Genomic DNA, 18,136 nt, shown 5'->3' on the forward strand with positions numbered 1-18,136 from the left:
AATCATATTTTATGCCCTTAAAATCATTTATGTTTGAAGGGACATTGAAAAACTACAGAGTTCTTACCTGCTTAAGGCACTTTAAGTAAACGAGTAAAGATGAAAGAATTCCAATTAGTTAAAAATTACTCAGAAAATGTCTTCTTAAGCATATGAGGATTCATGATTCATAAAGATTATATTTCTAGTGAAAATATAAAAATCTTATATCAAGTTAAGTTCATTTTTCCTTAGGTAAGAACCAGACATCTGAGCTGCATGACTATAGGAGTGTGGAGTCCATACCAATGGCCAAGGGCTGTAAATCCGAAAATCAGAATGTGACTTCTTTTAGGAGATATTCCACAGAGAAAGAATATCAAAACAGTAAAAGAAATGAATCACAGTCTGTTTTTTCTGAGGATTCTAACAATGTTATCAAAGTTTTTTTTCTCAATTCTTACAAGCTCTACAGCACCTCTCCCCCCTGCTACTTTTCTATTATATAATCAGCATATAATTATGTGCTTTTTCACACTGGAAACACTATTCTTTTATTAATGACTCTTTGAAAAGTTCTTTATTATTTATCTTTGAAAGTGAGTTTGAAATCAAAAGGCTTTCATGGATTTTCCTTTTTTCTTTTTAACTTAGGAGTTCTTTAAAGTAATACAGTAGATGGTTACAGATGTCATACGCAGTCATTAGTTTCCAGCTTTAAGGTGAGAAGTAGGGTTTGGGAAACAATGTTGCACCCTCCTTTCTCTGCAGACTAAATGTTTGGGGTTTTGAAGAGCATGTATGCAAATATTGCTGTTCTAACAAAGGCTGTCTATTCTTTGCCTTTTCCCCTTGTTAGGACAAATAGAAAATGGGTTATTACAATAAGCTTCCTGAATTTAGTACAAAGACAGAAGGAGGATATAATTAGCATTTATGGGAAGTTCAATGTAAGTTCCAAATTAGTCTTAAATGAGAAATTCACCCAGCCCCTTATCTGTAGTCAGTTCTGGAAAGTACCATGCATCTCTGCTGAGGCCAAGCAAGCCTCATTGATGTTTTTGGCTGACTGCTTTTTTTCTAACATTAAATTTACCAGAGCACTCCAGATTGGATACAGGCAGTTATGAAGGAGGATGTACATTACTGCAAATTTTAATCATTTCTCGAGCCATTTTGCTTGCAGTGATAATCCCATAAGACCAACATATCTTGCGTAAGGAACCCAAATGACTTTTTGCTGAGAGCAGCTCTTCAGTTACTTTTATAGCCTATTCCTGCTTAACTTCTAGACTTTCCCATTTGTGGCTAGGACCTGCCAAATCAGGGCTTCAGTGGCTTCTTGGCTCACCACAGCCATGGCTACCTTATTCAAGACTGGCAAGTGGATAATAACACCAGTGATTAAAATAATGATCAGATTTCTTTTCAATAATATTGCTGCTGTTTATGTAGGGCAGAACCTACCTCTATCCAACACTTCCAATGTGGGCAAAGTAATGTTGTGCCAGAACTATTTCAAGAATTTGTCGCATCTCCAATACTTTTTGTACTATTTCAAAGGAGATGGCAGAACACTAAAAACATGATGACCTTGACAACTTTGCTTCTTTGGGGCCCCAGGGACATTCACAAACAAATTAGTTTGTGAGCCAAACTAATATTCATAATTGAACATCATTTTGCCCAGCCATTTGAAATGCCATGATGTTCCTTTAGTTGAAAATGTCCAAGTAGCTTCATTTTCACCAACAATCTTTTTACTTGTGAAGGAAAAAGTAACAATAATTTACTTTGATTGTACTGAAGAAGCTCCTTCTCTCAAGCCCTCTTATCTTCTCTTATATATAATGATTTTTCCTTTTTAAATGAGAATCATAGACTCTCAGGGTTGGAAGAAATTTTTAAGATAATTTAATACAAACACCCACTATTGCATGAATCCTCTCTACAGTATCTTCAATGAGGTCTTCTGTTAACAGCTGTTCTCCAGGGCAAAGGAGATGAAGGAAAAATAGAAAGGGCAATCCACTATAAGTTATATGAATTTATAAATAAAACAAACTAGAGGATCTAGATGTGGTCTTCCCCACTCACAAGTTCTCAGTCTTTCATCTATCTTGTTTAATTACATTATGAAGAATTTGTGAAGCAGAGACTCAATTTTATGTTTGAACTATTGAGAATATGGCCCAACAGGGAGTGAAGCAACACTTCTATAACAATTTATTATGAGAATTTAGATCACATGCTCCTGATGTTTTCATTTCAATGATCCAAAAAGCTAAAAATATTTTTAAAGGTCTACTTTATATGAACAGAATTATAGGAAACTTTCATCACTATTACTTAAGAATAAGTTAAATGATCTAGTATAAACTACAGGTTAAGAGATTAGGTTCTGGAATGAAAATATATGGTTTGATCCCTAACTTCCCATTAATTAGCTATATGACCTTGGGAAGTCACTTAACATTTTAAAGCTTTGGTTTACTCAGCTGTAAAAGAAGATAATAATATTACCTCTTTTACTGGGCTATTAAGAGGATTAAATGAGCTAATTCAAATGAAGCACATTGTTCAGTATATGGCATATGTTTTAAGTATCTAATAAGTGTTAGCTTCCTCATACCCACTGATGTAATAAAAACATAGAATTTAGATGTAGAGAACTCACTATTTTTAAAAAAAATTGTTTCAGAATCTTAAATCTCCAGGCATTTACATGAGTGCTATTTTAGACTAAGGATTAATAGTGTTAGGGAAAAAATTTTCATGCTATAAATAGCTTATAAGGAAATTTTACATTGCCAGAATGGTTTTAACAAATCAATATGGATTATATCATGTGCTAACTGAATAATACAATTATTCTAATTAACTGATCATGCACTCCACAGATTCTAGAAAACAGTGTCAGCCTTTAACTGACGAGTTTAGAGTCATGAAATCATTTGACAAAATATAAAGTTATTATTTATTAGAAACTTGGTTACTTCTCTCTATGTCTGAATAGCCAATGCACTAAAGATATTACTCAACATTATATATCTGATGGGATTTTAAAATAATCCTCCTGAATATGTCCACACAAGGTTTAAAAAATAAAACTGCTATTGTTAATCAATACCATAAATTACAGTGTCTAGTTTTATGTTACATTTTATTAAATAAAACATCCCCTTTTTATAAAACATTATTCTGTTCTAGCCCCCAGTTATCCAGTTCTAAACAGTAGTCAGCTTTCCCCTTAGGGCAAAAAGCAAAATAAGACAAAACTTTCATTTGCTGATTCCACAAAGAATTTAAATTCTGCCAGTCCAGGTCTTCCCTGGTGGCGCAGTGGTTGAGAGTCCACCTGCCGATGCGGGGGACATGGGTTCGTGCCCCGGTCCAGGAAGATCCCACATGCTGCGGAGCGGCTGGGCCCGTGAGCCATGGCCGCTGAGCCTGCGCGTCCGGAGCCTGTGCTCCGCAACAGGAGAGGCCACAGCAGTGAGAGGCCCGTGTACCGCAAAAAAAAAAAAAAAAAAAAAAAAAAATTCTGCCAGTCCAGAATATCCATGGAAGTAATTAGAAAATGAAGGAATAAAGCTATTTTTCACTTATTTCCTATCCCCCAGAAATCAGTCATTGCAAGCTGAAATACCTCACTGTCTGAAGAACATTCCTTTTATATTGACCCTGAGATTTGAAAACTCCTCTTGATAACTGATTACGATTACAAACTTAACCATTAGAAAACTATTTATTGATCCAGAAATCAGGGAGGTCAAAATAATTACTCTCATAAAAATGTAAGAATATTAACTGGGAAATGTTTGTTGAGTCATATATAAATTCTCTTTTTTTCAGAATTTATTCAGATTACTATCCACCAGAAGAATGAGGGATTGGGGTCACCTTCCCAGCATTTAACACGCATCCTGGGGCGGGGGTGTTCACATTTTTGTCAGTATCTCATGAAGGAACAAAGAGTATTTAATTATTAGGTAATATGACAGTTGATGGCAATCTACAGAAGATGTTATCCTGGGTGAAATAAAAATGTGCTATGAGAAAATGGGAAAAAAACATACTATGGAAACTACTACCTCTCATCCTACAACCACCACTTAAAGATGTCACTGCACATGCTCCGTGCTCTATTAATTGAGAGACTTTTTGCTTTCGCAGGCTGGCTGTCCACTTACCCTAGTTGTTTTCACTTTATTCCCAGAGGAACAGCTCCATCCTTTCCGATCTGGAAGAACTTTACATTCCTCTCCCTCAAGACATGGTTGCATATGGCACCACCATTTCTGTTCCACTATTGAAGCTACAGGAGATAGAAAAATCAATTTAATATTTTCTATTTGGGCTTGTTAATTCTTTGGGTGCACATTTAAAGAGGAACAAAAGCCACATATTTTTCCCACCACTGGGCTGATTAGATTTTGAAGGATGCTTTTTTTTTTTTTTGTCTAAAGGGAATAAATCTTTCTAGATTTTTTGACTAAAAATATTTTTAAAATTTTTACTTTACTGTGGTAAGAATACTTAAAATTTTAAGATGGTAGATCTCATGTTAAGTGTTTAATACAGTATTGTTAATGATAGGCACATTTTTAAAGGATATTTCATGCAAACATATAGGCTTCATGGACACTAACATATTGGAAAGAAACTACGTGGATACATGCATATGCTGATTTACATAAACATATAAGAAAGTGAGTCCATGACCAGAGTCAATATTTTAGAATCAATGTAATATTTCCCACAAGTAGGCTAAAATCAGGAAGGCATTCAAATTAACACAATCTTTTTTTACTGTGGGCAGTAACTATCATCACAAGGAGTGCACCATGAAAATATGAGCACTTAACACATTATTATTTATGATAACATCAATTATATAGACCCACATAAATATTTATATCCTATTGTAATTAGGTGAATCCTCCAAGAAAGAAATTAATTTTTTTTTTTTTTTTTTTTTTGCGGTATGCGGGCCTCTCACTGATGTGGCCTCTCCCATTGCGGAGCACAGGCTCCGGACGCGCAGGCTCAGCAGCCATGGCTCACGGGCCTATCCGCTCCGCGGCATGTGGGATCTTCCCAGACCGGGGCACGAACCCGTATCCCCTGCATCAGCAGGCGGACTCTCAACCACTGCGCCACCAGGGAAGCCCCAAGAAATTAATATTTTGATAAATCTCTATAAAAATATTTCATGTGAATTCTATCCACAGCTAAACATTCACTCATCTGTGTGGTGTTTATTTTTTCATTGTTAAGAACCAGCCATGTGTTTAGGTACCCACACTATTTAATCATCTATTTTCATTTTTCCTTTGCCAAATAATTTATACACACACACACACTTGCCCTCCACTGGCAAATCAATATTTCATGGTATCAAAGTAAGAGGCACATGGACTTATTGGAACCTCATTATAATGCCTTTTGCTACAAAACCACATAATATCTTAGACCATCTTCCAATAGATTTTAGATTTCAAAATGCTCTTCAAGTGACTTTGTACCAACCACATGGTTGATGGTGCGGTCCCCCAGGATTAACCAGTCATCAGCATCATAGTGGGATTTCAGTTCTAAGCAGTTCTAGTCTACCCTATCACAAAGAGCAATGGAAGAAGCCTCACCATCCACACAAGATGGAGCAGCTCGTGTGGTACCTGCCACCTGCCCAGGGAAGCAGGAGCACTTGACTGTTTGTGACCGTTCTTCTATCTTGTTCTTATTACAACATCTGTGGAGTGCCACCACCTCGCAAGTGCCCGTTTTAACATGGTGAGCTGCACAAACAAAAACAAAAGTTGAGATAACATTGAGAAAGCTTTGGATACTCCTCCCCTCTTTTTAATTAGAAGCACATTAAATATAGCTCTATAGAGGATCCACCATGCATGAAACTAGAAATACAATGATGCTGACTCCATAATGCAGATTTGATCTCTTTGCTAAATGTGGTAGGACCATTTCTGTCAGTAAATGCTTGGTGAAGCAGGAACAATTAGTGACTAGATTAGAATGAGCTGTTAGAGCAGTCTGAAATATAGAGGCAATGTGTGGTATCATCAAAAACATATTTATTTGCATATGACTTTTTTTACACCTTTTTGTTCAACATGTTGATCAAAGTAAGGGAACCCCCTGGACAAGGTGCCCTGCACTAGGGCTGAGACAAACCTTATTCTCAAAGTAGGTGGGTTGATAAAGGTTATATTCTTCATCTAGGGGTGAATGTAAGGGCCAGGAAGGGAAATTCTTTTCAGAAATCAGGGAGGCAGAGGGTGGGAACCCACTTCAGGATTCTTCTGCTCAATTTCTCTGGAAATGAACTAATTGGGTGATTTTTGAAATTGCTGCCATTTTCCTGAACGTTCCGTCCAGTCTCAGGGATGGCTGCAGCATGAAGCCAACAGTATTTCCCGCACCTCCTTGGGGGGGGGACTGGGCCCACCCCTCAGCCAAGGCAAGGGCTCCAGGAGCTCCCTTGCCCCCCCACCTTGCACCCTGGTTCTAAGCTGACAAAGTGTTTTCCTCGTTCCTTTAAGTCCTCTTCCCTGCCTCTGACATTCCCTCCCTCCCTCCCACCTGCAGGGCTGAGATCAGAGGGTGGTGATGGTAAAGGGACCCGACAATGACGTGACCCTCCTGTCTCAGGTCAGGGGAGAGAGCTCGGTGGCCTCTCCTCGCCCTCATGTTTACATTTGCAGTCTGAAGCACTTTAAGTTACGTGGGGTTTTTTGGTTTTTGGGTTTGTTTTTTTTTTTTGGTTTGTCTGTTCCTGTAACTTATTCTCCAACTACTGCTTCCAACTGAAATAAGACTATTAAATGCCTGTTCAGGAGGGAAAAAAAAATCATTCCTTTCAATTTTGCCTGAGGGAACAACTGCCACCAAATGACAACCACCATAGACAGAACTTGGATGGATTTATATCTAGCCTGGAAAACCCGGTTCACTAAGCTGTGAGGCTCCATTACCCATTTTCTTAACCTCACAGTAAGGCTACTGAACTGTTTGGGTGATTGAAATTTTTGGACCTCACTTATCACATTAGGATAGGGTTCGAGTTTGCCTTCATTGTTTTTTTTACCCACTATTTCTTCTTCAAAGTATTAACCCTACTGTGAAATAATAAAGCAAAATTTCCATCTGATAAAAATAAAACCAGCTTAAAATCAAACATTTGTTGAAATGTTATGCTTTCAGAAATTTAAGAACATGTGATTGATATAAAAACAGATTTAAATAGAAAAGTAGGACATATGAAGTTGTTTCATGTTATAAACATACTGAGATAATTTTGTAAATGAGATGAGTACATCATGCATTCATATCAATCTTCCCCTCAGAGATGAGGAACCACTAGGCAGTAACTCAGGTTAGATTGTTTGGACTTTTCTTCTAAGAGAGACCAAATTGCATGGATTGTCCACCTCATCCCCCATGTGAAACCAAGAAACTCAGGTGTAACATACAGATTTGACACATAATCCTCAAAAGAATGTTAAGAAGTAGATACCATTTCCAATGTCACAAAGATTTTTCTGTCATGGTAGATACAAATGGGGATTTCTCCATGTGTGATTCAAACACAAGGCTATCAAACAAAAGCTAAAAACTTGAAAGCTGGATTTCTGTTCGTTGTGCTCTAGAAAATATTTTCTTAGCTAAGGATGATTCAGTTTGTTTTAATTTATTGAATGCTTTATGTAATATTATATGAGTCAAAATACTGCTTTCTACACTGAACCTCATTTAGTCACATTTTAATTGAGTCAATACCACATATCAGGCATGGTTCTGAGTAATGGGGATGCAACAATGTATAAGATGGACATAGACCTGCCCTCAAAGAGCTCATATTCTTGTGGAGAAAACAAATAATAATTAGGTACTAATGATTAAGTAAGACAATATTAGATTTTCTAGCTCCTTGAAAGAAATGCAGTAGGGTAATGTGATTGAGAGTAATCAAGCAGGGAGGGAAGGCAGATTTTTGTGAGTCTCAGGGAAAACCTCTCTGAGCAGGTTTTAATGGCCTGAATGATGAGAAGAAAGCCTCCATGATGAAGAGCTAAGAAAGGAGGAACTTTCCAAAGAGAAGGAGCAGCAAATGAAAAGGTTCTGAAATGGGGAAACGTGTGGTGTGTTCCCAGGACAGCAAGATGGCCAGTGTGCCTGTACTGTGGCTGAACAACTGAGAGGCTGAGGACAATGTGTCAGAAACGTAGGAAGATGGTGTAGAGGAGGGGGTGCTATGGTAAAGAGATTGGATTTTATTCTCGTTGCAAGGGAAAGCCTTTGGGTAGAAATGTTGTCATCTCATTAATGCTTTAGAAGTTTGCTCAAGCTGCTCTTTAGAGAATGGACTGAAGAAAGCAAGAGTGAAAGCAGGGAGACCAGTTGTGAAGGGGTTGCAGGAGTTCAGGAGGTGAAGGATGGGACACAGACTAGACTAAGGGTTGGGAAGAAGTACCAGATGAGGGATATTTCAGAGTAGAGTTGGTTTGACTTGCTAATGGATTGAGTATGAGCTGTGAGGGGAAGAGGAATTAAGGATTACTCCTAAGCTTGTCCTGAGGAATTAGAATTTGGTGGTTCTGGAAGATAGAGGAGGCCTGGGAAAGGGGGATTTGGCAAAAGTTGGGTTGGGTCAGAATTACTGTAGTTCTCTTTTGTCTGTGTTAAGTCTGAGATTCTTATAAGACACAGGAGTAGAGATGTAAATCAGGCAGCAACATTTATAAAATGGAGCTTAGGGAAGATATCTAGACTGCAGATACACACTTAAGAGATCTAGGTTGATAGGTGAATTTAAAGCCATAGACTGGAGTAAATTGCCATGGAAAGGCTACCGCTACTGATAGAAGTAGGGAAAGAATAGTCCAGAACCTAAATCTGGAAGAGGGGAGACAGTAGAAAAAACTGATAAGGAGCAGAACATGAGGTAAGAGAAAAAGAACATGAGATAAAGGCATGGAAAACCAAAGAATAAAATGTTTCAAGAAAGAGGGATTGGTCAGTTATGTCAAATGTTGCTGAAAGGTTTAATAAATGAAGTGAAATAATTGTCTACTAAAAAAATAATATGATGCAGCAGTTAAAACAGAGCCTCCAAAACTGCAGTAGCTAGGTTCAAATCCAAGCTTCTTCAAACAGCATTGTAACCTTGGGCACATCATCAAATATCTCTGATTAGTATTTTTTCTTATCTAAAAGAAGGATATTAATAGCACCACCTTCATATGGTTGATTTGGGGATTAAATGAGTTAATATGTATAAAGTATTTAGAATACTTCCTGCCTCATAACAGGTACTCTGTGTTAGCTATTATTAACACTTGATTTAGATAAAAATCATTTTAATGGCATGATGAAGATAAAAGCATGATTATAGTAAGTTTATTAGAGAATGAGATGCAAAACTGCAGATAATTATAAAAATTTCTTTCAAGGAGTTTTTCTGTGAAGGGAAGAAGGAGATGAAGTAATAGTTGGAATGAAGCAAAAGTTCAAGGAAATTTTTTTAATGGATGCCATAAAAGCATGCTTGCTTGCTGGAAAAATCTGAGAAAAAGAAAATGACAATATAGGAGAGAAAGTTGAGAATTAAAAAAAGAATGTTCTTGAAGGGAAATAAGGAATTGAGATTGAGGGCACCTGGGGGGTTGGCATTAGATTCATGTGGGGACATTTAATCCTAAGAGTGAAGGTGAGATATGTGAATACAGAGTCAGGTAGGTGGGAGCAGATTAGTTGGTGAGAAGATGAAGTTTCATATTTGATTTTATCTCATTTTGCTATGAAATATGAGAGATATTTGAGAAGAAAAAAGAATATGAAATATATATTTCAAAGAGGAAGAATAAATTTACTGGGAAAGAGTAGTAGGACTGCCCGGCAGGGAGTTGGCTGATGCACCCAGTAAACTGTAGAGGACACAGTGGAATTAATGAAGGGCTGGGATTACAGAACAAAATGGAAATAAACGACTGTGTGATGATAGATAATTTGGGATGCTTGGAGCTCTGATAGCAATTTAGGGAAACAGAGATGTAAGTCATGATGAGATGTGTCCTGCAAGTCTTTGAATGGAAGCCAGTTTAGAGACAAGAGATTATTAGGGTTTCTTCAGACAGTGATGCTAGTAGGCAGAGGACCGAGCTGAGACATCTTCAGGAAGAGCTGGATAGTGGCTGGGCTCTCTTTTCCACAGAACTGCAGCGGTCAGGAGCACACAGTGAGGTTCCACTAGTCTCTATCCTGAGAAAACAGGCAGGAACCATTTCAGCATCATCCACCAGGGCCATTTTATCATGTTTGTTACAAGGAAATTTTTATCATATGTTGGAAAAGAATTGACAGGTAAAAAAATTGCACCTGGTTTTCCCTTCCCAATGCCAATGTCAAAATTCATTTCTACTTTTCCTGACAAGAAAAACTGTACTTCTCCACCCCATTAATTAAATCTATATGTGGTGATGTGACTTGCTTTGGCCAATGAAATGAAAGCTAAACTTACGAGCAAAAGCAAAGGATATCAGTCTATGTGGACATTTTAATAGCTAGTGTCATTCACCAGATTTCTCCCACCAGCAAGAGCAACCAATTACATTCTTGATAGTGGAGACTATATCAGCCTGAGTCCCCAAGTAAAGAGACATGAAACAGAGTCCCCGCCAACCATATGGACATATGAGTGAGAAATAAACCTTAAAGTGTTATAAGCCTCTAAAATTTGGTGGTTGTTTGTTACTGTCACAAAACTTAGCCTACCCTGACTACACAGTAGTATTTTCCATTGCTTCCTAGGTTGTGCAGTAGGATATATATTGTCAAATGTGTTAGTTGAAGGATAAGTCAGTGAAACATGATATCTCAAAAACCTGGATCATTCTAGCTTATTGAGTCAATGCAGAACGAACAGAAACAAGAAAATGTTGTTCAGATATTTATATAATTCAAAGGGTTATAAAGAGTCATTTTACAATTGGATAATTATGTTGGCTAAGTTCAGTATGTCAGAGCTCTGGTGAAGAAAGTGTGCTTATTTCTTCTTTGAGAAGAAAGGAGGTAAAATGATGCCCATAAGGTATAATGAAGAGAAGGATAAGGTAGGAGCTGCACTGGGAAGAAGAGAGCCATGTCCTCCCCCTTCAGAGAATATGGGACTAAATGTTAAGGAATTAATAATAAAGGTGATGCAGAAGAGCAAACCTCACAGACCCAAGGCCTTTCTGCCCTGACCTTTCTCTTCATTGCCTGTGAATAAAATGCACAGACACACAGGTTGAGTTTCCTTGTGAGAAATAGGATTTTGTGAAAAATCTCTATCAGACTTTGTCCTTCTTATTACAATTGAAGTTATAAAGCTTTCTGTGGGGGAATGAGAAGGGGATGATTAACCTTGTTAAAATAGAATAGATGATAGGTAGGTAGGTAGGTGGATGTGGGTGGATGGATGGATGGAAGGATGGATAATCCTGCACTCAAAGAGTTTTAAGGCATGGGTAGGGAGAATATTGACTGTTCAATATTTTATATATGCCAGTATATATGGTAAGTAAAATGAGATATCTCAAAATAGGGACGTGAATCTTCTAGCAAAATTTAGTTCACCTAAGCATGGCATACATATACACGCACATAGTTTTCTTATTTGTCTGCTATATATCTTAACTTCTCATGTCAAATTCTTGTAGACAAAGGCTAACTTTTCATGTAAACTGCTAGTATGTGGCATGTGTTTAATAAATGGTAAACAAGCAATTTAAGAAGGTAAAACTAATTCCTGTGGTTTTCCTTTAAAAGGTTAATGAGACTGTAAAAAAATTCAAGCAGTTACAAGCATTCTCTACACGGAGTCAGACAGAGCTCATGATAAACTAATCTAATCAAATATTAGGGCCTTCCAAATTAACAACATAGACTTCACAGACAATCAGCGTCATACTAAAATGATGCAAGACCCCCTGGAGAAGATTTTGATGAAAAAAGAACAAACAATTTTCTTCATGTCACAATCCCCAAGTCACAAAAGATAAAACAAAACAACAAAAAGCCCCACACCTTTCTGCTATTCTCTCCTCCCTGAATGTGATGCATTAATACAAAATGCTGCCTCCTACATTTTTGTGAAATGACACTAGAGAACACATAGATTTAATTCTTATGAAAACAGGATTACCAAGTCTTGCCCAGCTCTAATTGTTGCCTTCCAAGGTTATTACCTTCATATATCATTTCAACAATAGGATACCACCCTACTGGTTCCTCAGAAACATGGCCTTAAGAGACTGCCTCTTAAATCATATCTTAAGATTCCTAAATGTTTTTGCAAAGCTGTTATGATTGGAATACTCTGGAATGAAGTCTTATAAGGCATTTTAGCAAAATCTTTGTTTCTAACTATTTTTTACCTTCTCCATAAGAAAAAAATATCTGAATAGCATTTGGTTTATATGTGTGCATAAATTTTTAAAAATTATATATACACATACCTATATAGACACATTTAATTATATATAATTTTATACACATATATGTTTATATATATGTTAATATGGTCACATTTTAGCCATTACCTGTGAACCAACTGTATACATAAATATGAAAAATGGGTTCACAGAATAGTATTTATGCAAATCATTTACCTTGAGTAGTGGTTGCTGGCCTTTGGTCAATAAGAGCACAAAGCTATGCATATCACATTCTAAATGTAAGAATAATCCATTCACTCTGGAAACAATTTAAGGAATAGTGGTATTTGCTAAGTAACATCCATAGAATATTCACTGTATGCTATGCATTATTCCATTTTATCATCACAACAACCATTAAAGAGGAAACTATAATTATCCCCAATTTACAGATGAAGAAACTGAGGCAGAGAAATAGTAAGTAACTTGCCCAAAGTAAAATAGTAATAGACAAAACCAGAGGTGAGAATTCAGACAGTTTGCTTTCAGAAACCATGATCTTCAACACTATCATATGACGCCTTTTCTACAGAGCTCCGTGCACATGCAGTAGACTACAGTTCCAGATGATGTGAAGGAAAGCAAGAAGTGTATCACTGTTCCTACATGTGATACTTGGTAGCCTAGAAAGGACATGGGCTCTGGAACTGAAATATCTCAGTGCAAGTCTACCCTAACCTATACTATACTTGAGTAAATGCTTAAGCCCATTCACCTTTCAAAGAACTGGTTTGTTCATCTCTAAGATAGCTCCATCGAGTCCTTATAAAGACCAAATGAGATAATGTATGTGAAACTGCTTTTAAACTGTATAGCATTACTTAAATGTTATTTTAATTTTAACTATTAATGTAATTAATGAATACCAAAATGATACAACATATAAATTTAAAAGATATTGCTGTTAGAGAAAGATCTATATTCTATAAAAGTTCTAATTTAATATTTAAAAAAATCTATGTGTATATATATGTATACACACATAATTGTGTTGACATGAGATGCATGTAAAAAAAATTAATCTGACACAAGCTACAGAAGAGAGTAAATTTAGCATCAAGTTGTGAATTTGTTCCTACTTGGTTTCCTCTCCATTAGATTTCAGTTCTTATTTGTATTCTGATTTGTCTCATTGACTCTGAAATTTTGTTTGTCTCCATACACTCCTATTTAATAGTTTTACCCAGCTTGACTAGCTCCCCAGAGTATGCATTACACCTTCTAAGCAGAAATAAAGCATCACCTACATGCACCAATAGGCATCTGAAGTGCAAGCAAGTTAGTGGATTTAGCTTGCTGTAAATCACTTTGAATGGAAAAAATGTGCTGAAACAAAAACTTTCTGAGACAGCTAATTTCTCACTTTAATTCATTAGACTGAAAAAATAGGGCACATTTTTAGACTTTCATGCTGAAGCAATCTAATTAAAAGAAATGGTCATTTAAAAAGCTCAATGAAATTTCAAAAGTTCACATAATTTATGAAGTCAGGATGACTGGGGAGGAAATAACCAAGTGTCAATGACATTTTTACAGAGCTTGTTTTCTAAAACTGCTCTAGTTTCATATGGAAAAAATAAAATTATTGGGGAAAAACAGATTGCCACAAAGGATAATAATCCTAATAACAGTACAGTCTCCGTTAACAAAAGCAAACTCTCAACCAGAGGAGGTACCACAGTCTATTTTAAGAGAAAGAGGCAGAACAGAAGAAGATTCATTCTTGGGGGAATTTTAGATTCACTGCCCCTCAGCTCAATCATGAACATCTTCTATATCCACGTTTTAAATGAGAAGTGATGTTGAGGAAGGCAAACCTCAAAGAATATTGGTCTCTTTATAAACTGTCCAACAACTTCTGCTGGTAAGATCTGCTCTGAAAAAGAGGAACTGGACCAATCAAATCCATTTCTCTAGAAATCTGAACTAAAAGTCACAGAATTGTCCCATGGAAATGGGCACTTGGGTCCAAAGGTCATTTGGCGTCCGGAGTCAGGTAACCTGTGGAGAGCTTTGTGCAAGCCTCACGGTGTTGAGAGATGGGGACACATAGGCGTGGGAAACAAGCACAGGTACAAGGGTAAGAGATAAAAAGTAGGGAGTTCCACCACCTGCCTTGGTGTCTGCCTTTCTTGAGGTCTTCCTGAACTTTTTCCTCAATTCCTGAAATATTTTATAGAATAGGTTTCAGTGAGCCCCTTTTTTCCTGACGTAATTTGATGATGTCTTTGTTCTTTGAACCAAAAATAATATACTGACTAGAATATTTCCTCTTTTTAGATAAAGTTAAAATTAACAAAAGCTAATTATCAATCAGAAATATTGTACAGCACAGGGAATTATATTCAATATCCTGGAATAAACCATAATGGAAAAGAATATGAAAAAGAACATATATATATGTGTGTGTATATATATATATGTGTGTGTGTGTGTGTGTGTATATGTGTGTGTGTGTATATATATATATACACACACACACACATCTCAGTCACATGCCAGAAACTCACACAACACTGTAAATCAACTAGACTTCAATTTAAAAAAAAGAACTATTTTCTACTCCCACTTTTAAGAGCAAAAGACAAGTTTCCACCTTCAAAGTAGGATCCAGGAAATTCACCATTCAACAGTCTCACTTCCTATATTTACCTCATAGTGAAAATTGACATTTCAAAAGATAACCAACTCCAATTACTATGAGGGGAAAATGATCCATAATATTCTTTTAAATGTTTCTAAAGGCAAACTTTTAAAAGTAGATTTCCTGCTTAATCCCAAATTATACCCCCAAAATGTGAAGAATCAGAACATCCCCAATTCCTAAACACTATGAGAGTCACACTGTTCTTTTATGACTAGTAATATTCCTGTAAGTGCTCCTAGGAAGGAGGGCAGGCAGCCCAAGCGCTTCTTCAGGAAAATGATAGAGTGAGTAGCAAGAGCAGTGAAAAGAAAGATGGGATTTTTTCCCTGAAGAGTGAAATGTTGAGTAAGTCCCTGAGTCTCTATCCTCATCTGCAAAATGAGGAAATCAGACTAGTTTTAGAGGTAATTTCAAGGTTCCTTCCATTTCTAAAGTGTTATGAGTTCATGAAATGATTAATTTCATTACAATGGGTACAATATATGAGACCTATCAGAAAATGAAAGTCGAAGTAAAATGTATTTTTTAATTGCTTCAAACTGACAAATTAACCTAAGTCACTGAACTTAATGAGAAACTGAGAAGAGAGTTTATGAAATTTATATTTTGGATTTATTTCTTACCTGTATGAAGCCACAAATCTTAACTACACAGTGTAATATTCACTATAAAGTCAACCAGTATCCTCACGTTGCTTTATGTACAAAATAGTTTGATTACTGTTGATTCCATGAGAGCAATCAAGTCCAAAAGGTAATATATAACACGGTGGTTTGGGTGAGGAGTCTGAAGTCAGATGGTCCAGGTTCAAGTCCCACCTTTAAAAGAGAGTATCTACCTATTCACCAAGACTCCTTTTTCTTTCCTCCTGGGCACACAACTAGATTACATTTTCCAGTCTCCCTTGCATGTAACACATGGAAGAGGGGCAGAAATGAGTTATACTTCTTCAAGACCAGGCCTACAAAAAACCTCCCACTCTATCAGCCACTCTCTCTCTTCCCCTTTCAGATAGATGTCAGTGCCAAAGGTGATCGTGAAGAGTCACCATCAGCCTGGGCCCCTGAATGACTGTAGAGGAGAGATCTACCTCCTGATACTAACTGGATTCACATACACAAGGAATAAACTTAGGCTATGTTAAACCAATAAGATTGAGTGTTATACCTGTTACAATAGCCAGTATTAATTAATATGCAATAATATTCCTAGTAATGGACTTAGGAAGGAGTTGGGTACCATCCAAGTGCTTCATGAGAAAAATTACACAGAGAATAAAAAGAGTAGTACTATAGTCTGAATGTTTGTGTCCTCCCAAAATTGATATGTTGAAAACCTAATACCCAAGGTGATAGTATTAAGAGGTAGGAACTTTGGGACCTTTGGAAGGTGATTAGATTTGGTGCTCTTATAAAAGAGAGCCCTGAGGGCTTCCCTGGTGGCGCAGTGGTTCAGAGTCCGCCTGCCGATGCAGGGGACACAGGTTCGGGCCCCGGTCCGGGAAGATCCCACGTGCCATGGAGTGGCTGGGCCCGTGAGCCATGGCTGCTGAGCCTGTGTGTCCGGAGCCTGTGCTCTGCAACGGGAGAGGCCACAAAAGGGAGAGGCCCACGTACCGCAAAAAAAAAAAAAAAAAGAGAGCCCTGAGACCTAATTTACCCTTTCTGCAATGTAAGGATACAACATGAAGTCTGAAACCCAGAAGGGGGCCCTCACTCTACCATGCTGGCACCCTGATCTCAGACTTCCACCCTCCGGGACTGTGAGAAATAAATTTCTGTTGTTTATAGGCCACCCGCTCTTTGGTATTTTGTTATAGCAGCCCATGTGGACTAAGACACACAGAAGATAAAAGATGTGATTTGAAAAAATTAAGCCTCAGCTCCTCATCTGTAAAATGGGAATTGCATTATCATCTACCATAAAGGGTTATAATGAGGATCAACTGAGTCAACATTCATAACGATATATGATAAAGGGTAAACGTTAGCTATAATTATTATGGAGGCCTTAAATCCTTGAATCTATTTATATACAATGTGAATATCTAAAAGAGAATCAATTGATTTTTAGAGACCTCAAGTCTAATAAAGTCCTACTTAGCCATTTTACAAAAAAGAAATTGATGGTTAGAAAACATTATCCTAATTCAAGATCATAGATTAGTACTCAGCTCTCTTAATTTTAGTTCAATGTCACTTCCATTACCAACACCCCACATCTCTTTGCTCACCAAATTCCTCTCATTTTGCCTCTTTTACACCTTAATTTCTCTCCCTCCTCTACAACCTCACTTCTACTGTCCTAGTCTAGGCATCCTTAGCATCTTTTCCTTGAATAATCATGAGGGTCCGTATTTGCTAGATCGTTGCCTTACACACATAAACACACACATTCTACCATAGTAGGTCTTTCTAAAATAAAGCCTAAGGTATAAAAGTATCCTTGGTGGGCTTCCCTGGTGGCGCAGTGGTTGAGAGTCCGCCTGCCGATGCAGGGGAAATGGGTTCGTGCCCCGGTCCGGAAAGATCCCACATGCCGTGGAGCGGCTGGGCCCGTGAGCCATGGCCGCTGAGCCTGCGCATACGGAGCCTGTGCTCTGCAACGGGAGAGGCCACAACAGTGAGAGGCCCGCGTACAGCAAAAAAAAAAAAAAAAAAAAAAAAAAAAAAGTATCCTTGGCTTGTTGTTTTTCATAGGATAAATTCAAAACTCTTGGGCATAGCACACGTATCCTTACATCAGGCCAACTCTGATTTCTCCAGCCTCACTTTCCTGGGCACTCCTGCTGCAACCTATGCGGAAGTTATATAAACTATTTTTATAATTTTATTATATCATTGCTCAGCACCTTTCACTCTTTCTTGAGTGCTGGCCCCACTTTTTACTCCACGGGAACACCTACCCCATCTTTAAAGTTCAGAACACTGTAACACCTACTCAATGAAGATTTAATCAACCCTTCAGGTAGACTGGACTGCTCTGTCCTCTAACATTTTCTTACTTATTTTGC

General features: G+C 37.4%; 1 protein-coding gene across 1 annotated transcript in view; it reads right to left on the bottom strand.

Moving 5' to 3' along the window:
• Positions 1–4,127: 4,127 nt before the first annotated feature.
• TAFA2 (TAFA chemokine like family member 2) overlaps positions 4,128–18,136 on the bottom strand; it is a gene marked incomplete at both ends in the record, with an annotated part of 104,740 nt that continues 90,731 nt past the window's right edge. Inside the window, 2 exons of the mRNA XM_079715937.1 lie at positions 4,128–4,297; positions 5,628–5,780. Coding sequence (XP_079572063.1) covers positions 4,128–4,297; positions 5,628–5,780 — 323 coding nt within the window. The remainder of the gene's footprint in view (positions 4,298–5,627; positions 5,781–18,136) is intronic.

This window comes from Hyperoodon ampullatus (assembly GCF_949752795.1).
Source record: "Hyperoodon ampullatus genome assembly, chromosome: 11".
Taxonomy (NCBI): domain Eukaryota; kingdom Metazoa; phylum Chordata; class Mammalia; order Artiodactyla; family Ziphiidae; genus Hyperoodon; species Hyperoodon ampullatus.